This window comes from Martes martes (genome assembly GCF_963455335.1).
Source record: "Martes martes genome assembly, chromosome: 4".
NCBI classification, from domain to species: domain Eukaryota; kingdom Metazoa; phylum Chordata; class Mammalia; order Carnivora; family Mustelidae; genus Martes; species Martes martes.
In genome coordinates, this window is record NC_137891.1 from 109,173,126 (window position 1) to 109,199,074 (window position 25,949).

The window sequence follows — 25,949 nt, forward strand, 5'->3', positions numbered from 1 at the left end:
TCACTTCATAGTAAATACTGCAGGAGATCTGTTAATCATGTAGCCTTTGCTTCCTTAAATGTTAGTAAGTGTATAAATGGCACATATGTTGCTCAAAATCAATCCTGTTAAGTAATTATGTGGCAAACTTGTTAATTTCCATCACAGAAAGTCTTCCATTAAGTCAAATTATCTTCTCTGCCAACACAATAACCTTAATTACAACCTAATATCTATCATCATATCTCTCATCCTTGAGAAAAATGTTTGTACCTTTGAAGAAGTTTAAGTGCCCACAAGGCTTATACGAAGTATGGACCTATATAGTGATGGGAAGTGCCTTTTATCAAACACCTGGAAGTTATTACAGTTATTTAGATAGAAATAGGGAATAATAGCTAATTGTTTCCTAGTGGTGTACCCTATTTAAGGAAAAGTGTTGAAAGGTAAATTGTTCTGTTTATTATGCTCCTTTTACAAAATATTCTGTGAATAAAATAATAAATCTCTCTAGGAGCTGAATGCTACTAATTTGATGAAATTATTACTCATTGCACAGCAATGTAACTCTGCTTAAAATTTATTTTCTTTCTTTTTTTAAGATTTTTTAAAAGATTTTATTTATTTATTTGACAGAGAGAGATCACAAGTAGGCAGAGATAGAGGGGACAGCAGGCTCCCTGCTGAGCAGAGACCACCCCCCCCCCCATGTGGGGCTTGATCCCAGGACCCTGGGATCATGACCTGAGCCGAAGGCAGAGGCTTAACCCACTGAGCCACTCAGGCACCCTTAAAATTTATTTTCAGTATGAATCTGTAAAATGACAGCTGAAGAGGAAGAAGCTTTGTATTGAAAGTTATAGTGATAATTTACTCATCTTGAGATGAAGAGTAGTTCAGTGCAATGGAAAACTTTTAATGCTTAAAGAATTATTTTAAATATAGGGATCATATAATCTTTCCTGTGGAAATAAGAGAAATCTAGCTTTATCCAGTAAATCTAAAACACTGAACTTCTGACCTATTTTGCCTCTCTCTCTGGTCTTGGTATTTATATGTCTCCTGGTTCTTGCTCTATTTCTATTTTTAGATATGGTTTCCAATCCGAAGTAGGGTCAGAAGTGATGTAAAATAGTGGACAATTCAAAATATTTGGGAGAACTTTTGTAGTAGTATTTTCTGTGAGGGCAGTAATGTAATGGAGTCAGGAGACTTTGTCCTGATCTTTACTGTCTTTTACTTGTGTTGTCCTTTCACTGTATGAGGTCCATCCATAAAAGCCTCTACTATCCTAAGGAGGTGCAGTTCAATTCATTGCGAGCATCCTTTATATTATGCCTCATACAAGCTACTGAAGATACTGTGATGAGTCATAGCCAGTCATTATACTCAATAAGCTCAAAGTCTAGTGGGACAGGCAGGAACATACAGAGAAAATTTTAGACTGTGTGGATTTCATTCGGAATACATGATCTAATAATGTATGTAAAAACATTTTGTACATTTTAAGTGTCAAGCATGTAATTTCTATTAAAATGGAAGTAGTGTTACTTGGCATTTCTGAGTTGTAAACTGTGTTTTTTGTACCAGAGCATCTGTGATTTCTTCACAATTAGGGGAAAATCTTAGCTTTTCAGATAACATGTCTGGACTTAATTCAAATCCAACAATTGAAACAGGGTATATTTCACTGTCAGTTTTTTTAGTGTATATATCATTTGCAAATGACATCAATATTTAAGTGATATGCCAAAAAGAATTGAGCATTTTTTCCTAAGCTAGTTCTCTACCCCTACTTTTTATTTTCTGTGATTACCAATTATAGTCATCAGTGTTTCTTGTAATCACCAAATTGTTGACAAGGGAGGTACATTTATTTTTCTGTATCTTTACAAGCTATATTTATTGTCATCAAGTCCTGCTAGAGCTTCCTTAACAATATTTCTAAGATTTGCTTATTTTTCTTCATTTAAATCAGCAACACGTAACCAATGTGTATCAGATTGTTAGATACTATGGCTAATAGATGATAGATTTGTCTTTAAGGCTGACTCAGTTCAGGTCTTGTTTACACTGTATCTCCCGAATGCAAAACTGATTTCAGTATTTACAATGAATATACAGCAGTCCTTGAGTCATATACATTAAAATAAATATGAAGCTATTATTATTGCTGCCCATGGAAGAAGTATAGAGTAGTGACTAACAGTATAAAACCTGAAGCCAACAAATGTGGGTTAGAATCTGTCCCTTCTTCAATCTTCTCATGATCTTATTTTGTCTGTATACTGGCAATAATAATACTAATGACATCATGGGATTATTGTGATGGTCAACCTGAAAAACACTGAGAAGAGTGTTTTGCATACTGGAAGCCCTTATTCAACATCAGCTATTATGAACAGGCATTTAGTGCAAGAACATTAGAAAAATATGTCTAAATATTTTTGCTTTTTGTTTTTTTTCTGAATGAGAGACATTATACAGTTTTGAGAAAAAGGAGTTAAACTGTCTTCTTGTTTGGAATATGTATAAGGCTGAGAACAAATCCTGAAATTAAGTCAGATAATATTGATAGAGATGGGTATATCTTGAGAGCACAGAAGTGTGTTATCTAGTACAGCCTGGTAGAAGGGGCTATACACAGCTTTTTTGGGAGTGTGGATTGAAGGAAGGGAGTTGTATACAGAGGATAGTTGTGGAAAGTTTCCAGAAAATAGTTTATAAAGGAACATAGGGTAAATTTTTATGCACATCATTGTGCCACATTGTAAAAAATTCATGTCAGTTAAAGTGGAGAAAACTATTAGCAGTCAAAAATGAATCACTTTTTTTTATGCTGGCACAACAAAATTTCCATTGATCATTTTTTGAAATGAATAATTTTTGGTTTAGGATTTTTGACATTTTGATGGATTTCAAGAAAAATACTAACTTATGCTGATGTGAGTTCTCATTTGTCTTTTAAGTACATAAGCCAAATGTTTTCATTTTGATATTTATATATGCTCTGGCTCTGAATGTTCTCCCTTGTTGATTGGACTATCAGTGCTCCTCATACCCAGTTGGCTATTGGGCACTATAAGAACCAGATTATGAGGCATTTAATAGGAAAAACAAATTGGCTTAAACAAGGCAGTAATTTATTTCTTCTGATGTGAAGAAGTCTAGAGATATGTGGTATAGAGCATGTGGCACCTTTTTCTTGTCAAATAGGTATCTGTCTTCTTATCCTGATATCCTCAAGTCCATCCCATTGTTCAAGTTGGAAGCCAGAGCTCCAAAAGAAAGAAGTAAGCAGAAAAGAAATGTGCATTCCTCCTTTTAATGAGACTTCCCGTAAGACCCAGACTTACGAATATATCTTACTGGCTGGCACTTAGTTGAATATAAAACTGAGTAGAGATATCACTTTATTGCCATTTTGAGAACTTTTCTATATTTTTGTCAAGGTGCTTTACAAAGTTAAGTTCTATGGGAAGAAGTGGCCATTAAAATATGGTACTCATATCTCTACTTCCACTTCTACTCAAGACAGTGTAATAGGGAATGGATTTACATTTTGTTTCTGGGGACCCCCAGGCCATTCTCAGGGTCTTAACTCACTAGAAGTACTCAACTCACAATTTTTTATACTCATTTTATAGTTTATTGCAATGAAAGGATAGATTAGGATCAACAAAGAGAAAAGGCACAGGTCAAAATCTAGAAGAAACAGGCACAAGCTTATGTGTATTCTCTCTCATGGTATTATATGGGACACGCTTAATTCCTTCAGCAACAATGTATGACAACATGAATGGAGTATTCCAGCCAGGAAGGCTCACCTAAGCGTTAAGTATCCAGGGTTTTTATTGGACACTAGTTATATAGGTGTATAGTGCTACGTGACTGATGTCAGTTACTTGAGCTTTAGACTACCAGTGAAAAATCAGATGTTCATGTAATTAAACTTCCTAGTCAGCTGGTAGAGCATGGTCCAAGGCCTCAGACACATAAAAACATATTTGTCAGACAGAATGTTCCCAGGAGTGGATCAAAGGCCACTTCTGAAATAGGAATGTGCAGGAGTTGAGCAACTCAGGCCTATTGAGTTAAACATTTTCTGCATACATTTCTGCCTGAAACAATGAAAAAGAAATGAATATAGAAAACAGTAGTTTTCAAGACACTAGCTATCAGATGACCAAAATATACTGATCCCTGTGAGATGCAAAACAAATGAGGAGAGCCCTAATATCTCCCCAGAACAGTCTTGAGTTTATAGGCTTCATCTTGGGAAATGGAACTCATCCGGAGCCTGGTGGACTTCTTCAGTTGAGAGGACAGAGTTGAGAATCTGGGGAGAACAAGGTAGCTAGAGTTTGTAGAACATAATAATAGGAGAGAGCTGCTCAGAGAGAGACCTGGAGATCTGTACAAGTTTCCCCATGAATTTATCCAGAGTAATGGTCAGTCCATGCATGTGAGAAAAATGACCCAAAGTTAGGTAGAGAAAAATCTGAGAGTACCTGACATTCACACTGGTCTGCTCCCACCAGACTGGAAATTTTCATGATTCCCAGGACAGTGTCTTGACTCAGCAGTGGACAATAATTAGCCCTAGATCAAATGCTGCCCAAGTATCACCTCGCAAGTCTTAAAGCAAAACCTGAAAAGATCAAACTGTTCCTGTATAACTCAGCCATGTATTAGACAAAACTCAAAAGTATTTATAGGAATATAACATTTCCTACCCACGAAGGCAAAATCTATAATACCTGGCATCCAGTTAAAGGTTACCAGCCATCTTTGAAAAGAATTAAAAGTGAAACCCATAATCTGGATAAAAATCAACAAACTGAACCAAATTCAAAACTGACAAAATTGACACATATATTAGAATTAGCAGAGGGCATTAACAATTATGAATCTATTCTATATGTTCAAAAAATTAAATAGAGATGTAGAAGATAGAGGAGCCAAACTGAACTTTTAGAAATGGCAACTACAGTGTCTTAAGAATGTACTGGATAAGATTCAAAAACAGATTAGATATTACAGAAGAAAAGATATTGAACATGAAGATATAGCAATAGTAGTTATCCAAAATGAAACAAACACAGAGAGAAAAATAAGAGTATCAGTGAGCTGTGGGACAACTTCAAGTGGCCTAATATCCATGTAAATGGAATTTCCCAAGGAGAGTAGAGGTAGAGGGGTGGGAAGACAGAAAACACATTTGGAAAATAAATCCATTTTAGGTTCAAGAAGACCAAGGAAGTTCAAGCAGAGAAAACATGAAGAAAACACCAAGGAACATCATAATCAAACAGCTCAAAGCCAGTGGTAAAGTGAAAATTTTCAAAACAACAAGAAGGAAAAAAAAAAAAAAAAGCACAGTAGGTATGAACAAAAATAAGGCAAAAACAAATTTCTTCTTGGAAACACTGCAAGTGAAAAGACAACAGAGTAACATATTTGAAGTACTAGGAAGAAAAAAAGCAAAACACAAAAACTCTCCACCTAGAATTCTATACTAGTGAAATTAGTGTTCAAAAACTAAGATGGGGTACCTGGGTGGCTCAGTCGGTTAACTGCCTGACTCTTGATTTCCACTCAGGTCATGATCTCAGGGTGCTGAGATCGAGCCCTTTGTGGGGCTTAGTGCTCCACATAGAGTCTGCTTAAGATTTTCTACATCTCCCTCTGCCCCTCCCCATGGGGCTCATGCACACTTTCTCAAAACAAAACAAAACAAAACAAAACAAAAAAGCAAAGGTGAAGAAAGACTTTCAGAATTTGAAAGAAGTTATCAACAGCAGACCTGCACTGTAAGAAATGTTAGAGGAAATCATGTCCTTCAGATAGAAGGGGATGATACCAGGTGGAAATATGGAATTACACCAAGAATACAAAACTGCAAAAATGGTAACTACATGGGTAACTGTATGATTTTTACTTATTATTTAAATCTCACCAGAAGGCAATTTACTATTCAAATAATGAATACATGTAGCATGTCTATAACATATAAAAGTAAAATGCAACATGGATAAACCTTGAAACATTATGCTAAATGAAAAAAATAAGTATGAAAGGACACATTCTGTGTGATTCTGTTTATATGAATAAGCATGTCTGGAATAAGCATATCCATAGTAGGAAAACAACCCATTTAAATAATGGGAAAAGTACCCAAGTAGACATTTCTCAAAAGAAGACATACAGATGGCCAGGAGGTATATGAAAATGTGCTCAACATCTCTAATCAGTGAGATGCAAGTCAAACCACAATGAGATATTACCTCATACCTCTTAGGATAGCTATTATCAAAAAGACAAGACAACAAATGTTGGTGAACGTGTGGAGAAAAGGGAACCTTTGCATGCTGTTGGTGGGAATGTAAGTCAGTATAGCCATCATGAAGGTGTATGGAGGTTCCTAAGAAGTTAAAAATGGAACTACTGGTTGACCCAGATATCCCAGTTCCTAGGTATATATCTAAAGGATAGAAATCAGTATCTGAAAACATAACTGCACACACATGTTCACTGCAACACTATTTATAATAGCCTAGATAGAGGTATGACTCAAGAGTCTATCAATGGATGAATGGTTAAAGAAAGGCACACACATTCACACACACACAGAAGAATATTATTTAGCTCGAAAAAGAAGGAAATGCTATCATCTGAGACAACGTGGATGAATCTGGAGGACATTCTTCTAAGAGAAATAAGCTAGGCAAAGAAAGACAAAGAACTGCATGATATCTATTACACGTAGAATTCACTGAAGTTGAACTCATGGAAGCTGAGAGTAAGATGGTGGTTTATAGGGGTTGGGGGTGGAGGAAATGGAGAGATGATGGTCAAAAAGTATAAAGTTTCAATTATACAAGGTGACTATGCACAATATGGTGACTACAGTTATACTATATAGTATACTTGAAATAGATATAATTTTTATTTACCAATTATAACTCAATAAACCTGGGAAAAGAGAACAGACAAATGTGTAGAGTCGTAAGTAGATAAATGGTTGCCTGAAGCTGGGAGTTTGGGAGAGTGGAAAATGACTGCTAATGGGTGTGAATTTGGGGCGGCATTGATGAAATGCTCTAAAATGTATTATGATGCTGATGGCACAAATCAAAAATACTAAAAGCCATTGAATTATACACTTTAAATGGGTAAATTATGTGGTGAATTATATCTCAATTAAAGCTATTATAAAAATCACTTGAGGGGCGCCTGGGTTACTCAGTCAGTTAAGCTTCCAACTCTTGATTGTGGCTCAGGTCATTGAGCCCCACTTTGGGCTCTACTCTGGGTGGGGAGTCTGCTTGGGATTCTCTCTCTCCCTCTGCTTCTGCCTCTCTGTCCCTCTCTCTACCTGTAATTAAAAATTTTTTTGAAAAAACAACAAATATGAAAAAAAGTAAAATGTATAACAACATAAGCATAAAGGGAAGTAATGGGCAGTGTGGCCATCATCAAAGACTTGGCAAGAGCATTAACAGTAGTGATAGAAGCAGAGACTTACTTGCAATGAAGATCCAATGGGTAGCTAAATATTTTTCTTTTTGTCCCTTTTAGATTGGAAATATTGCATGTGTTCTTTGAAATGTTTATGCCCTTTTCCTATTTATTAGCACTTCTTTGTTTTCTTATTAATTTATGTAAGCCTTATATAAAAGGGACTAAAACTTTGTCATTTTTCTTTGACAGATTTGATTGATATATTTAGTTCAGTGAATGTTTGGAGTAGGATTTCTGAATTATGATCGGCAATCAAATGTTAATACTTAAAGTCCATTCCAGTTCAAATATATTAAATCCAGAAGACCCAAAGTAGATGAAAAGAGCTAATTTTAACTCATCCTTGGAAGGAAACCAGTTTAGGTCAGGTAGTATTTAATTATAAATGCAGATTAGGAGAAGGGGCATCATTTCTTTATATCTTGCTTTAGGTTTAAATTTAAATTATTTAAAGTGAGATATTGATGCCCCTAAGTTGGAATTGCTAGTTCATGTTTGTTAAAGAATTAAAGTATCTTGAGCTGATTTCATACTGAATATTTTCTACTACCTAATACTAACTTTTTTAACATTTTATTTTTTTTTTCAGTGTTCCAAGATTTCATTGTTTATGCACCATACCCAGTGCTCCATGCAATACATGCCCCCCTTAATACCCACCACCAGACTCACCCCCCTCACCCCTTCCCCTCCAAAACCCTCAGTTTGTTTATCAGAGTTCACAGTCTCTCATGGTTTGTCTCCCCCTCCAATTTCCCCCAACTCACTTTTCCTCTACTTCTCCCAATGTCCTCCGTGTTATTCCGTATGCTCCACAAGTAAGTGAAACCATATGATAATTGACTCTCACTGCTTGACTTATTTTACTCAGCATAATCTCCTCCAGTCCCATCCATGTTGATAAAAAAGTAGTTGGGTATTCATCCTTTCTGATGGAGGCATAATACTCCATTGTATATATGGACCATATATATCATTATTATCCATTCATCTGTTGAAGGGCATCTTGGTTCTTTCCATAGTTTGGCAACTGTGGTTATTGCTGTTACGAACATTGGGGTACAAATGGCACTTCTTTTCACTACATCTGTATCTTTGGGGTAAGTACCCAATAGTGCAATTGCAGGGTCATAGGGAAGCTCTATTTTTAATTTTTTAAGGAATTTCCACACTGTTTTCCAAAGTGGCTGCACCAACTTGCCTTCCCACCAACAGTGTAAGAGGGTTCTCCTTTCTCCACATCCTCTCCAACATAATACTACTGATTTTTAAATGAAGACCATTCTCAGTAGGCACTCAAAGGGCATTAATTAAGGATATAAGACATCACTTACTAATTAAGAGAACATAAGTGGCTTTAATAGTAATTACATACATGAATTTTATATTATTTTAAAATATTATTTAATATACAAAGTTGTATATAATAGAATTGATTTTATTTCAGATATAGATTTGATTTCTACTCTTTTTAAAAACTTTTCATTATATCAGCAGTATTTGTACATATTAAAAATCCTCAAACGTGATTTTTAGTAGGTATATATATTAAGCTCTATGCAGACTCTGTAGGTATAGGTATACTCTACTGTAGACAGACTGTAATTTAACATTTCTCTTTCTGCTGGGTATTTTCCAGCTTTTTAATGTTGCAAATAACATCATAGTTTCTCTTAGTGGAAATTTCTTAAAGAATCTCCTTTTATTTTAAAGATTGCACATATACCTTTAAGAAAATAAATAAATCCTTTAAATTTAGCCTTTCCTAGATTCACCTTCTGAGTTCACAGCACCTTGCAGTATTCTATGAATATACTCAAACCACTTTATTTTTACTTTATCCTGTCTGCTGCCTCCAGTGGTCTGCAGGTTCTTTGTTGTAGGGACCATGTCTGTCTCATGTTGGCGGTATCTGTGTTGCATAATAAAACCCAAAATTTTGTCCTGAGAACATGTGAAGAGCAGATAACAACAAGTAATTCATTTGTTTTCTTGTCAGAACTTGTTGCTGACTTTATATTACCACAGATTTCAAGGTTCAGTTCAAAGTGTTTCACTGCTGTTTCAGCAAGTGAGGTGCATGATTAAACCTTTCAGTGAAAGTGAGGAAAACACTGACTTCCCATTTTGGAGAAGTTAATGATTATATGGCTTAAAATTTGTGTAACTGCTGACAAGTACTGAATGGTGTTCTCTTTGTCCTCTGCAATAGATTGAACACAAAGAAGAAAACAGAATTCTATTTGACTTGGCAGCATTAAAATCCTTCTATTCTCCAGTGGAAGTTTCTCACTGCTTTTTGGTATTATTGTTTTGCTAAGAAAAATATTCCATTAACAATTGTTTTTTTGCAAATTTTTACTAGTGAAGTTTTCTTGGTTTACAGGAGGCTATATTAAATATATCCTCACTTTTGAGGGTTTTAGTGACCATTTTGATGGGAGAGGGCATATATATTAATATTTACTTAATATCATATCCTTATGTACCATGAATGACAGTGGCATTAGAGTCTATAGAAGTTCATGGATACAATCTAAATAGGGGGAAGGACAGTGCTTCTTAAATTTTAGAGAAAATAGTTGTTAGTACTTAAGAAAAGTTAGTGTCTAAACTAACATAAAGTAGATGTATTCTAGACCTAGATACAGAGAGTGATGTGAGCAGAGATATGGGCATAGGAGTATACATAGACTCAATAAACTACACATAGGTGAGGGGCGCCTGGGTGGCTCAGTAGGTTAAGCACCCCACTCTTGATCTCATCTCAGTTCTTGATATCAGAATTGTGAGTTCAAGCCTTGTGTTGGGCTCCTCGCTGGGTGTGGAGCCTACTTAAAATACAACAGCAGCAATAAAAAACATACACATAGGTGAGGTGGAGTTGTGTTAGAGTGGTAGGTGGATTTGAGACTGAATAGTTTTTATTGGTGTTATATATGTAATGGGGAGCCATTTAAGCTTTGTGTGTGTGCATGTGTGCGTGCACACACGCACACATACATTTATATGTGTGTATGGACTGTCATATAAGAAAGAGGTGAAAGCACAGACTTGAGGTGAATGGTTTATCTAGAAGAGTACTATTATATTATAGTCCAAGCATTCTGTGTAAGGATCTGCAGTAGGTTGGAGAAATAGAAAGTATTAAAGACAGGCCAAATGTGACTAACATTGACTGGCATTATGTGGGTTTAAGGAACAAAAGAAGTAGTATAGATTGACACAGTATAAAGGCCATTTTACTAGAGAAGTGGTGGTATTGACAGGAGTCAAATGGAGTTAAAAAGTTGAGGGGGTAGACAATACATTGTTTTTTTGGTATTAAGAAATTGAGATAATGATAGAACATGTAAGTGGGTAATTTGACATCCAGTGAAGTGGATGACTGTAGATCAAGGCAGAGATCTCAGGGTTTAGCATATAGATGTAAAGCTCAGATGTAGAAAAGTATTCATTAGTAGAAGGCATATAATAGAGGTCCAAGATCCTTTCATTATGGTCAAGAGGGGTTGTAGAAATTACAAAAATAAAAATAGTGAATAGAAAGAGTGATCTTAATACCATAAGGTCAGGACCAAAGCAGATGAGTTTCTGGTTAGAGGAGTGAATTAACAATATTGAATGCTGTGCAGAAGTCATGGAGAGTTGAGAACTAAACTAAGACTTAAATAATACAAGTGTTTTCACATGTTTCACATGTTTTATTTTCTTGATTATAGTTCAACTTCCTAACTCACCATATACTCTTTGTTCCACCTTATCCTTCTTAAAAGAGAAAGTATCTTATGATAATCCTTCATACTAATGAGTTAAAAAATTTCATAGATCATTAAAAAATCATTTTAGTTCTTGTTTTTGATATAAATCACTTGGTAGTGCATATGTTTCCTTTTTGCTTTTACCCATATGAAGGGCAACTAGTCAATCCTTGATTTATTACATTTTTGTGAACCTGAAAATCATGGTACCTGCTCAGTTTAGTTAATTTTTTTAAAAATTAAAACTCAATTTGGCAAGCTCCTACTTCATTATTTCTTCTTAAGTTTTGTTTTCCAGCTTTTCTATTTGCTGGTCACTATTGCTTTACCTTTGGCATGCTGGTATACACTTAAACTTCTCTTGAACTAAAATGACCCTTGGTCTTGTAAACACAGATCTTTTGAAAACCAGTGTTTCTTATCCGCAAAAGTTAATGGATTAAAGGTAAATCATAGTAGTTTTTATATTATTTAAAAAGACTCTCTAAGACTGATTTTACTTTGACACAATTTCTGTAAAGCAAGTTTTAGGATAAAATAATTATTCTTGAATAAAAAAAGCATGAATTCCAGAATATGAACTGTCATATTTACCCAGTGAACTTTTGCATTTTTTATGATAATATAATAATCCTTATCAATTTTCTCCCTTCATAATATTATCTTGTATATTGATTCATATATATCCATATATATATACACATATATAGACAGACATGTGTGTGTATATATATATTCAGTTCTTGCCAACATAAGATGCTATTTTAGCATGGATTTTCATAGTTATGCCTTTTCCAAATATTGGTTTTCATTTAGATATATAATACATGGATATTTTATAACATTATATTAAAGAGTTTATGATTACAGAAGTGAAATTTTTAAAGAAAATTGCTATATTACAGGTTTTTATCTTTTTTTTCTATTTTTGATATCACTTGGTGTTTGGATATGATACTTGATTTTCAATTTTGTAATGAAAATATATGAAGAGTATATAAATTAGTATCTAAGTTATTAATGTTTTGCTACTCTTATGACAAAGTAAAGGAGGATACATAATGGCTATTGTTAATTTCTTTTTTTCTTTGTTTTTATTTTATTTAAAATTTTTTTTATTTTATTATTTTTATTTGTTTTTATTTTATTTTTAAAATATAAGTAACACCATATCATACTGCTTTTGTTTTTTTGAAGTTTCTTCTTTTTCTTGATTGAAGTATAGTTGACATATACTGTTACATTAGTTTCAGGTCTTACAGCATATGATTCTCCGAGTCTATATGTTATGCTATGCTCACCACAAGTGTAACTCCCATCAGCACTATTATAATACCATTGACTGTATTCCCTATGCTGTACCTTTTCATCCCTGTGACTTAAATTGTTCATAACTGAGAGCTTGTGTCCTTTGCTCTCCTTCGTCCATTTTGCCTGTCCTTCCCCTGCCCCACCAAAGTTTCTTCTTGATAAAATAAAGGTATAAACTCAATGTGGTACTGTTTATAATCTTAAGATAAGGCTATCTTGTAAATTAATGCCCAGTATTTACAGCATTTTCACAGATCTACAGAAAGTAGAAATTTTTCCATGATGATTATGGACTAAGTATCTGTGTCTGCCTTAAATTTTGTGCCTTAAATTTTGCATTAAATTATGGGTGCCTGGGTGGCTCAGTCCATTAAGCATCTGCCTTTGGCTCAGGTGATCATCCCAGGCTCTTGGGATTGGGCCCTGCATAAGGCTACCTGTTAGTGGGGAGTTTGCTTCTCCCTTTTCCTCTGTTGCTCCCCCTGCTTGTACTCTCTCTCTCTGCCAAATAAATAAGTAAAATCTTAAAATAAAAATTTTTTGTGTTAAAGCCCTAACAGTCAATCCATATTATTTGGAAATTGGGCCTTTGGGATGTAATTAGGTTAGATGGGGCCCTGAGGGTGGGGCCCTCACACTGGGATTAGTGCCTTTATAAGAAGAGACTCAAGAGAGCTCTCTGTCTCTCTGTGCCCTGTGTGGACAAAGAGAGTAGGTGACTTTCTGCAAACCAGGGAGAAGTGGTCTCTTACTAGTAACTGAATAGGTCAGCACCTTCTTGGAACTCCCAGCCTCCAGAACTGTGAAAAAGAAATGTCTGTTGTTCAAGTTACTCAGTCTAGAGATCCCCCCCCCCTTTTTTTTTTCTTTTAAGAGAGAGTGCACACACCAGCAGGGTGGGGGTGGGGTTGGAACAAGAGGCAGCAGGAGAGAGAGAGAGAGAATCTTAAGCAGGCTCCATGCCCAGTGCAGAGCTCCATCTCATGACACAGATCGGGACCTGAGCCAAAATCAAGAGTCTGACACTTAACTATCTGAGCCACCCAGGCGCCCCTCTGTGACATTCTTTTATCGCAGCCCAAGCTGACTAATACAGCGTTTAAGTCAGAATCAGTCACCACTCTGGCATGCTCTGTTTTGTATTAGGAATTGTCAGATTAATATCAGATGTGCAAGTAATTGTTCCTGTGTTTGAGTTCTCAATCTTTTCTGAAAGACAATAAAAAGGCATTTATTATACATAGAGAACACTGAGGTGCATGGTATATGGTGTGTATTTTATAAGCAAAGGAGAATCACATACTGGGCCTTGAAATGCAGGCAACAACTTCATTTGGCTGACCTTCCCTCATTTAGTTAAAGAGTGACATGATGAATGGGATGTTTTAAGATGCATAAACTATTTTATTTGTGTTAACTATTTGTTGAGTAGAAATGTATCAGATTCCCTAGGCAAGAGGACTAGCATTCTGAAGGGGCTCATTCATTTCCAGTTGATGAGTTTTTTGATGTTTTATAAATTCATCACTTTTGGTCTGACCTTTCTCTGGAATGTGAATTCACCTAAACATGTTTAGACCAAAGGTCCATGAGTTATATACTGTTTTATGTATTATAAAATGATATCTGCATTTCTATTTATGTGTAGTGGATTTTAAAAATCTATATTTGAATTTCAGGACCCTTCCCCACTGCCATTTTAATTTGTGAAGAGCATATTGCATTTTCAGGCAGTCTCCCTTTGAAATTGTAGGCTTAGGGCACAGATAAGTTCAGGACCAATGATTTGGTTTCACCTGGTTACAGCTCTTTTTTTTTTTTTTTTTACTATTTCATTTATAGTTAACTTTTCACCTGTTTCCTTTATCTTTTTCTATACTCCTGTACTTAAAGAAATTGATTCCCTTGTATATATTCAAAATTGGCTGTATAAGAATATGAATATACTTTGGGTGAATGGAACCTAAAATCTAGTTCTGTCACATACTGACTAACAACAGGAATTAAGCATTCACAGCCTACACCTTCTAGACATTTTTATGTATCATCTTATTTATTTTTATTTATTTTTTAATTTAAATTCAGTTAGCCAGCACATAGTACGTCATTAGATTTTGGTGTAGTGTTCAGTGACTCATTAGTTGCATATAACACCCAGTGCTCATCAGATCACATGCCCTCCTTAGTGCCCATCACCCAGTTACCCCATCCCCCTGTGTATCATTGTATTTAATCCTCAAAAGAACCTTCTGAGAAGGAAGGTACATTCCTAATCACCATTTTATTGTTGAAGAAGTACAGGGATTGAGAGTTTAAATACCCAGCAAAAATAGTAGAGCTAAAACCTAAACCCAAATTTAAGTTCAGACGTTATGCATATTGCTTAGTGAATACTTAATAAAAGGAAAGTTTTAACATTTAGAACTGTCATAAACTCCTTCATCGATTATTTATTGACTGCAGTGACTTAAACATTTGCATAAAGGGGAAATTGGCCTTTGTGTAGAGCTGTTAAATGAAAAGAAAAAGAAAAAGAAAAAAGAAAGTTACTTCAAAAGGTACTTCAACCTAAGGGAAAAGAAGTCTAGAGGTTGGCCAAATAATAGAACTGCATTAAATGATAATAATAATACTTAAGAAAATCTGAGAGTCCCTGACCAGGACTGATTAGCATGGATTTCCAAGGTTTTCAGACTTCAGACTAATTTATATCTTGAGTGTTGGTATAGGATGCAAAATGAAGCTGCGTTCTCTCTACTTCTGCTTGCAACCCAGTAGGAGAGTGAATCATTATTAGGTCTGAGCTTATCCAAGAACCAAAGGTGCCTTTGTGAATTCCTAAAGATACTTAAACTCATACTACACTTTGACTAATGATGGACATGGGAAAGGATGGGATAATTGGTCGAGATCAGGGCTTGTAAGCAAGAGGCTGTTAAGCGAGTAAGTAATGTAAAGCTCAGATATTTATTGATCAACATTCGTTAGATTGTTGCCTGGATGAAGGAACAAATACTGAACAAAAGTATCAGTCAATAGATAATTCCATTTTCCTTTTAGTTAAGAATATTTATTGAGAAAAAAATGGTAGCACAATAAAATGTTTTATTGAAATGCAGATATTTATGTCCAGTTATGAAAAAAATGAGAAAAACATGGTTTTTATTCTTTTTTTAAAAAATTTTCATCTGATGGAATGGGAAATAGGAGACAACTTATGGGAGACTGAGAAAAAGCCATCAAAGACAAAATTTAAGCATAATCTAAATAAGCTAAAATCTAATTTACCAAGTTCAGCCTCTAAATCTAAAATGTCAGTATGTGTGTAACATGTTAATGGCTCAGAATTACAGTGGTGGCCAGGATTGAAGAGGAAACATTTGTTTATAATTTAAAATGCAGAGGATGAGGAAAGCTTAATGATGCATTATGTTTAGATAACTGATATTGTGATATAAAACAAAGCCACATTTTTAGAAAGAGGACATTTTGGCCAACTGCCTTCCTGCGGTTGGAATTCAAGCTCTCAAATAATACTGCAGTTCCAGTATTTTTAGTCTAATTCTTAATGCTTTTATTTGTGAAGTGAGGCCTCCTCTTTGTGCCCTTTATGAGAGTAAAGAAAGACTCTCCTCAGATGTGGAATTTTAGCTTATATGTTGTGGCATTCTTCCCAACACTTCCCAGAATAGTGTTGATAGACAACACAGTGACAACACATAAACCTGATTTGCTCTCACATATAAATCTGTGTCTGGATCATATTCCATCATTTCTTAAACTAAGTGGTATAGGGAAAATTTCTCAGATTCTGGTTTTTGTTTTTTGTTTGTTTGTTTTGCTTCTAGAATCACCAGTACATTTTTATTGTGTTATTGAAGATGATTGGGAAAACCAAAGGCCAAATTCTTTGTAGGGGAGAAAATCCCCTCTATCAGTAATAAGCCTTATATCTGAAAGGGTTAACATGCCTTTCATGCCTAAAGTGCTGAATTTATTGGGAGAGGGGACTCTGTGACCCTGGTAGGATCTGGCTTTGGTCATTTCTTAGGAAGAATGCAGTTCAGAACTCTCCTATATTATTCTGCCAGCTATTTAGTTATTGATGATACTGACTTTTAATTTTAAAATGTCTTGCTTTGGAAATTGTTTTTAACAGCCCTCATCCACTTATATTTTGAATTTTTATGTTATATCACTTTTCATTTGGGATATTAAGTCAAATTCTTGGTAACTCTTCCCCACAATCCAATTTATTTTTACCCAAGATCCATTGAATTCAACTCACTGCCTTTTCGTAAAAGGTTAACCCAATATTTCATGTTATGTTGTACTTTCTACTTATGCTATGTAAAAGAAAAGTTACTGTGATAAGCAGCCAATAAATTGCATTCAGAATGTTTATTCTCAAAAATTACATTACTATGCTGACATAGATAAACATAATCATTTATCACAATATGGATTGTGAAGTAAAAGCTAAAATAAATGGAACCATCTTGTCTGTTACCCAGTTTTTTTTCCCTTTAAATGTTTGTCACAATATCTATCTTTAAAAAATGTCGTCTTTGTATTCATCAGCTTGAATTAATGTATGAGATTAGTAATGGTTCAAGGTTAAATAATGACAAAAAACACATTTATTTTATAATAAGAAAGTGTTTTCAACTTTTTTGTATAAAAATGATGTTGTATTTTCTAGTATTGGCTCTTATTAATATGTTGTTTTGTCATTATTTAATCATAAGAAATAAGCCATTTAAAACCATAAAACTAATAGCTCTATTTGATGTTTGTTGTCCAGAAAACCTAGATCATCTAAATTGGTGGATTTTGAAGAAATCTCATGTCTGTCATATATAGGAATTGCTAAAAATAATCTTCATTTATATTGGGCTAATAAATGAAGTCCCAGTGATGTTTATTAGAGTGAATATAGTACACAGTGAAATCTGCTGAACGTAGAATTTAGTGACTATTTATTTGATAACAGCTTTATTGAGGTATAATTCACATACCGTGCAATTCACTCACACAAAGTATAGAATTCAAAAGCTGTTTGTCTATTCATAGAGTTGTGTTGCCATCCCCACCCTCAATTTCATCATCCCAAAAGGAAACCAAGTACCCTTTGTCAGTTACTCCATTTCCCCCTAGTTCTCCCATCCCTGGCAATCACAGTCTGTTTTCTGTTTCTGTATATTTACCTACTCTGGACATTTTATATAAATGAAATCATACAGTATGTGCTATTTTATAACTGGGTTCTCTCAGCTTAATGTTAACTGTGTTCATCTATGTTGTTTGTGAGTTTCCCAAATTTCTTTCTGTTATTGATATTTGATTCCATTCTATTATGGTTGGAGAACTACTTTGTATGGTTTTAAAAATTTATTGAGGCTTGTTTTATGGCTTAGGTTGTGGTCCATCCTGTAGAATGTTTTGTGTATACCTGAGAAAAATGTGCGTTCTGCTGTTGTTGGGTAGAGTGTACTATATAGATAAAGTTTTTTTTGTGTGTATTAAATTTGACACCTGCCCCCTCTGGAGGGAGTTTCTGTTATCTGCTTTTTTTCTTGTGTGGATCACATAATCCTGTTTCTTTGAATGTCTTATATATATATATTTTTTATCGAAAAGTAGACATTTTAGATAAAACATTATATTCTGGATATTAACCACCTTCTCTCAAAAATGGGCCTTATTGGTGTTTGCCTATTTGTTTAGTGACTTGATGGACTAATTTTGGGACGTCTCTTTCCCCTAAGGTGTGAACTTCTGATTGTACTTGCATAGAGTGAAGTCTTGAGCTTATGCACAATTACTCTGGGATGCTAGTGGTTTTATCAGGGCTCATATGCCTTTTCTCCTTTTGTTGTTGTTTTGTTTTTGCTGTTCAACTGCTCACCTCTGTTGGTATTACACCCAGCTCTTGGTTTTCATTAATTGTTGGCTGATTGTTCTATTATTTTGACAGTGCTCTGGGGTATAAATTGTTCCACAGTGTAAGTCAATTAAATTTGGGCCCCTTGCAGGGATAGTTTTTGAAGTGAGTCTTTGAGGTTTCTTGTGACCTTAGGGGAGCTGTTCTTTTTTTTTTTTTTTTTTAAGATTTTATTTATTTGTCAGAGAGAGAGTGCACACAAGCAGGCAGAGAGGCAGGCAGAGGCAGCGAGAGAAGCACGCTCCCTGCTGAGCAAGGAGCCTGATGTGGGACTCGATCCCAGGACCCCGGGATCACGACCTGAGCCGAAGGCAGCAGCCCAACCAACTGAGCCACCCAGGCATCACAGGGGAGCTGTTCTTAACCATTTCTTTCCATGGTTCTCTCTGGTAAGCTATCTGCCTTATGATTTAGTTGATTGCTCTCATGAAGCAATCACCCTCCTCTTGTTTGCCATCAAACTATTTATTGTTTTGGGAGTACCCATGGGCTTGAACTTTCCTACATACTGATTCTAATAAAGTCAGTTCCTTATAGCATGCTTCTTGTGCTGTGAAAAGTCTCTAAGCCACAGCTACAGGGCTAGGGGTGGTTTAGTGGCCTGTTTCTTTCAGATTGACACTCTTGCTATATGTGCAGAGTATGAGTATGGGCAGTAGCTTCTGATCTCAGTTTGCTTCTCCTGGTATATTAATTCCAAATAGTGAGCAAGTTGAGATGAGGGTGATCAGGACCCCCGGGTTATTGGCATGCTTTCCTCAGGAAGAGCCTCTGTTCTGTGACTGGGAGTTGGGTGAAGCAAGGGAGCTCCTGACATCTCAGCTGCACTTTGTGGAGTTTAGTTGCTGCATAGTGGATGGAGAGAAGGGTGTGAGTGGGAAGAGTGGAGGGTGAGAAATACTAATAGTCTCCCCTTCTCTGAGACATACCACAGCCTCAGTTGGAAGCTGGGGCAGATGGACCCTTGTGTTCTTGGCTGCACTCTCTTGAGGTGGAATTTCTGTCATGCTGAGAGGGGAGCATGGGGGGTGGGGTGTACAGGCCATCCCTTAGATGCCATAGACCTTCACTATTACCAAGTTTTAGTAGATTTTTCTTGAAATAACTGTTTCTTCAATTGCTATTTGACTTTAGCATGATTTCTGGAGATTTTAAAGGGCTCTTATTTTTGCTAATTTTTATCAGTATGTTTGTTTTGCTGGGGAATTGATCTGCAGAGGTCTTCATACCACCCCATTCTAGAAGATCCCTAGTAGTTTTCTTTTAAATGCTTGCTTAAGACAGGACTTTGAGGGGCACCTGGGTGGCTCAGTGGGTTAAAGCCTCTGCCTTCAGCCCAGGTCATGATCCCAGGGTCCTGGGATCAAGCCCTGCATCGGGCTCCCTGCTCAAAGGGAGCCTGCTTCCTCCTCTCTCTCAGCCGGCTTCTCTGACTACTTGTGATCTCTGTCTGTCAAATAAATAAAATCTTAAAAAAAAAAAAGACAAGACTTTGAAATTAATTCTTTATTGAGTTATTCAGGTGCCATTTAATGTATTTGCACGTGTGGTTAAAAAGGTTTTGTCTTCTACTTTTATGCCTCACAAAGTCATAGTAAAATATAGACTTTATTTTTGGATGAATTTGAATATAAGCTTAATAATGAGAAGAACTTATGTTCTAAGTCAGTCCCTTCTGCATATTAATTATGAGATCTCAAGTGGGTAACATAAACACCTTGAATTTATTCGCTCATCCAAAATTTTGAGATAGTAGCTATTATTAAGTTAAATTAGGTACTGAATGTGAAAGCAATTTGTAAATTCTAAAAACTTAAAATAGAGAATACTGTTATTAGAAGTTTAAATAAAACCTCCATCTTTTCTGATCTCATTCTCATGTAAATTCTGTGAATAAAATTTATCTTAAGGAGTCTTTAGTGTAGTTTGTGTGATTTTTAAATTTTTCATATTATGAGCAATATTCTTATAAAATCAACAAGTATATTGCCTAGTAAATGATTACTTTAGATAAGCTTATTGTGGAATTATAATAGCAGAAGGAGAAAACATTTTTAGTATGTCTTTGGGGTATGTGGGGAAATCCTTAAATTTTTATTTTTTTTAAATGCTGCCAGTATATATGTTTATACATTGTTTTTGCTGTCTTCAGAGTATCCTGGCTTTAAATCCTCGAACACAAACTCATGCAACGCTGCGTTCCACTTCGGCCAAGAAAGTAGACAAGAAACATTGGAAAAGAAATACTGATAAAAACTGCACTGTAAGTACAACTGATAGGTGATTTCACACTGAAAATGATCTCATCATACATATTGTAGGACAAGATTCTACATATACTTTGAAATACAATTAAATATGTGTAAAGTACAGCTATAATTTTTTCATATTTTATATTTGAAAAATCTCAAAAATGTCTTTTATTCCTTAAAAATCTATTGAAACATTTAAAAAAATTATATGGATTTAGTGCGGTGCCAAAATTTATTTTCTTATAACTCTTCAAATTTCTCTTTAAATTGTTTTGTAAAATCAAAAACACAAGAAACAATGTATTGGCAAGAATATGGAGAAAAAGGAACCCTCTTGCACTGTTGGTAGGAGTGCAAACTAGTACAGGCACTGTGAAGAGTATGGAGGTTTCTGAAACAAAGAATAATAGAATTATTAAAGATCCAGTAACTCCACTACTGTGTATTTACCTGAAGAATATGAAAACACTAATTTGAGAAGATACATACACCCCTATGTTTATTGCAGCATTATTTACAATAGCAAAACTATGGAGAAAGCCCAAGTGTCTGTTGATAGATGAATGGATAAAGGGAAAGTGGTATATATAAACAATGGAATATTTATTATTCAGCCCTAAAAAAGAATGAAATCTTGCCATTTGCAATGACATGGTGAGAGCTAGAGAGTATAATGCTAAGCGACATAAGTCAGTTGGAGAAAGACAAATGCCATGTGATCTCACTCATATGTGGAATTTAAGAAACAAAAAAAACAAGCAAAGGAAAAAGGGCAAACCAAGAACCAGATTCTTGACTTTTGAAAACAAACTGATGGTTACCAGATGGGAGATTGGTGGGTGGGGAGGAGGTAAAATAGGTGATGCGGATTAAAGAGTACATTTATCATAATGAAAAAGGCTTAATTAAAGCCTTTAAAAATTGTTTTGTATAATAACACAAGGACACGGAAGAGTTTCCATATTACAGATATAGTTCAACTGAAGAAGAATACACTGGCATATACAGACTGTTATAGGATAATGCCTTTGGGGAATATATGAACAGTATTTGGGGGACACTGTGAACATTGAATATTTCAAAGTGAGGTACAGGAGCAAAAATGTCTGAGATTACTGGTGGCTGAAATGTTATTTAGCTGATCCTACAAGGTTAACATGAGTCTGGTACTTGGAAGCCATAAATGGGTATTAAGTACAACCTTGAACGCAATGTTTAAAATACCATTTTAGGGGGTATACATTTTTAAATTAGGAAAGCAATTTCCTTTTTACCCAATTTCTCAAAATTAATTTCCCCCAAATTAATTTTCTCAGGTCAATTAGTGAAACAATTAATAACATTAGTTTATTTGCATTGGCTTTTTTGGTACTTTGCTTATACCGTCTAATGTAATGATTTTAATTTATTTTTTATGTACTTCTTTCTTCCTTACATATTAACTCTTTGATGATGGAAATTGAACTATGTGTACAGATGTGTATGTATTTATGTGATTTTTTAAATTTTTTTTTTTGTCACTGGGCACTCAGCAAAGTTTTTTAAATGAAAAAAGGAAATAGAAATACAAAGAGACAATGTGACTTAAGGTGAAAACACAGCCACTTAGTAGAGAGCCCGATGTGGGGCTTGATCCCATGATTCTGGGATCATGACCTGAGCCGAAGGCAGAGGCTTAACCCACTGAGCCACCCAGGTGCCCCTCTAAGGCATGATCTTATATTATGATGTGACTAAAGAAGTCATGTAAATTTTAAATTTAGAAAGCCCTCAAAGATTATTAAGTCTAAATCATTTTAAAGGTATGAGAACTCTGATCCAGAAAAATTATATGACTTCTTCTCTAAGGTCGCATTTATATATAATTAAGCTATGTATGGTAAGGTTTTATTGAGAAACCTTTATTGAGAAACCTTTATTGAGAAAGAATAAGGTTTTATTGAGAAAGAGAGGCTTTCTTTGTTATCATTTTTATTACTTTTATTTTATGAAAATTAGCATTTTGTTCTAAAATGTTAAGCTGTAAACTGTCTCATTTTATCATATGTGTGTACATACAAATAATATATAATATTACATATAAATATACATTATTTTTTATTTTTATAAATAAATATCAGTATAAAAAGAAAAATATATAAAAATATAGAAGTATTTCATTTTTATATTTTTGTTATTATTTATTTGTTATTATTTGTTATTATTTATATAATATGTAAATATAAACTTTATATATATGTATATAAATTATTGGCAAAGATGCAGTGAGATGGGTTTTCTCCTTGAGTATATATTGGCACAAATTCTGAGAAAAGCAGTTTGACAGTATCTTTGATAATATTCATTAGCACCTGTGTTAGTTTGCTAGGGCTACCGTAACAAAGTACCATTAATTGGAACAGAAATTATCAATGTTCTGGAGGCTAGAAATCTGAGAGGGTTGTTTTCTTCTGAGGCTTTTCTGCTGCTTTTTCCTTGTGTCTTCATGTGGTCTTTTTCTCTGTATGGTCCTATGCCCAAATTTCCTCTAATAATGACACTAATCATATTAGATTAGGGTCCTGGCTAATGACCTCATTTTAATTCAATTACCTCTGTAAAGACTGTCTCCAAATACACTTACATTGTGAGGTACTGGAGGTTAGGACTCCAACATATGAATTTGTGGGGGACATAATTACGTCCATAACAGTATCTTTAAATTATCACTTACAACCCAATAATTCATCTTCTAGTAAACTATCCTAAACAAGGAATTAGGAATGTAGGTAAAGAAATAAGTGGAAAGAAACTTATCCCTACGTTATTTATTTGGTAGAGAAAAATGTGGGAGAAAACCCACTGAATTGCATCCAGTGAGTTGTGGTTAAATAAATTAGGGCAGATCCATTCCGTGGAAAATAGTGCAATTGTGGAAATTTTTTTAAAATAATAATCTGGAAAAATACAATCTATATTACAAGGAAAAGGCATGAACATTATATTTAAGAATGGTTAAGTGCAGTTATACACACGCACACACACACACACACACACCAAGACACATAGAAAAAGAAAATATAATGGAATGTTAATAGTGATTAGCTTTGTTTTGTTAGTACTTCTGTTTGCTTCAAGTTTTCTATGATAAGCAAGTATTAGTGGAAAATCATCTACTCATCTCAATTTATAAGATCAGTTTTATTGCTCTGAATTTATACCATTTTTAAAATTCTATTTGACACACTTGTATTAAAAAAGAGCAGTGAAATTCATACCCAAAGTGGAACGATAGAGCTAGGTTTGAAAGTTACTCTCAGTGTAGTTAAAGAATGTAATTCCTTTCCTTTTCATTAGTATGCTCTTTGTGTTTGCATGAAGAATTGATTAAAAGTATAACCAAAAGATATGATTTATTTTTTTATTTGTAAACTTTCATACTGTGTTTTATAATCACTCATCAAAATTAAAAAAACCTATGTGTATATAAAGCAAACATAAGACTTTGAAAGGTAAAGAGAAGGCCACCTAGCTAGAGAAATGCAACCTAAAGAATGAAACAGTAGTGAGTTCCCTGGGTTCCTTTTTTCTGCATTTATCCCAGTCTTGGTGAGGAGTGCTCAGCTGGGTCAGTCAGTAGAGCATCTGACTCTTGATCTTGGGATCATTAATTGAAGCCCCACATTGGGTGTAGAGCTTACTTAATTAATTAATTAAATTTAAAAGTAAAAATAAATCAAACATGTGTTTTGGAAAAAAATGGAAATAATAAAATAGATAAATAAAATGAAAAAATATCCCAGTCTTGGAGCTAAAGAAATTGGAGAACTGACAATGATAACTGTGTGTGCATGCACACACTGCACCCCCCAAACACACACACACAAGTCCGAACAAAACTCTGCTCTCTCTAACTAAAATAACAGAAAAGGAATAGTCTAGCAAGATCAAAAACCTTCAGATAGTGATTTCTCTACTCTAGCCAAACACAGCAAGAAAAACTGTGAACCCAATACCTGTCTTGGGTGGAAAGAATAGGGAGCCAGTACTTTGATCCCCATTAGCTAGCTAGTAACCGAGTGGGTCCATATCTCCACTCACCTGTGTGGTGTCAGTGGAGAGACCACTGGACTTCTGCTACTATCCAGAGGAAGAGAAGAAAGAGGGAAGGGCTGAAAAATACTAGAAAGGAAATAATGGGTAAAAACTTTCAAATTTGACAGGAAATTTAAACCTATAGATTCAAAAACCTGAGTGAAACCCAAAGAAGTCTATAGCAAGATATGTCATAATTAAACTTCCGAAAACTAAAGACAAAAACAATATCCTGAAGGAGGTCAGCCCACTTGCTTCAAGGCGGGGACAAGAACTCTTGTGGGCTATTATGTTCCTGAGCCTTGCCCTATTGCTCTGGCTATGACTAGACGGTATCACTGACTGCATCCTTGCTCTGCAAGTTTCCCTCCTTCCCACCCTGCTTTACCCCTCTTATACTTTTCCTGAGTAGGATTTACTCCATAAATCACCTATACGCAAATCCCTGTCTCAAATTTTGCTTTTAGGGAAAATCAATTTAAATTGCTAGACAAACAGTCAAATCTTGGGGCATTATGAGCAGCGCTTGATACAAAAAGTCTCTTTCTCCTTCCTAAAATATTTTCTTTCTCTTCGATTGCAGGACATCAGACTCCTTTATTAAGCATCTCCTTGGCTTCTTTGTTCATCTTCTCACCGCTGAATATTAGAGTGCCCAAGGCTTAGATCATTCTCTCTCTTTTTGAGGCTCATTATGTTGGTGATCTCATTTTTTCTCTTCACTTTAAATGCTGTCTATATCCAGACTCTTATCACCTCTCACCACCTTCACCACTACCAACCTTTCTAAGCCCGTACCATTATCTCTCATCTGGTTTGTTTCAATAGCCTTGAAACAGTTTCTGTGCTTACGCCTTTCCTGGTAGAATCTTGTCTTAATACACATGAGAAATCCTTTTAAAATTCCTGTGCTCAGAATCTTTCAGTGGTTTTTCAGCTCACTTGGAGTTTGTACAATTTCCTTTGTATAGTTGTCACCTCAGTAAGACCTTCTCCAGCCACTTTATTTAGAACTCTAAGACTGCCCCATTCTGAGCTCTCTTTAGACTTCTCTGCCTAATTTTTCTTCTAGCGCTTATCACTGATATACTCTGTTTTTCACTC

At 35.0% G+C, this 25,949-nt stretch overlaps 1 protein-coding gene across 1 annotated transcript in view; it reads left to right on the forward strand.

Annotated features, from left to right (window-relative positions):
* DPYD (dihydropyrimidine dehydrogenase) overlaps positions 1-25,949 on the forward strand; it is an 842,461-nt gene that overhangs the window by 19,330 nt on the left and 797,182 nt on the right. The window contains exon 2 of the mRNA XM_080800117.1: positions 20,672-20,782. Coding sequence (XP_080656243.1) covers positions 20,672-20,782 — 111 coding nt within the window. The remainder of the gene's footprint in view (positions 1-20,671; positions 20,783-25,949) is intronic.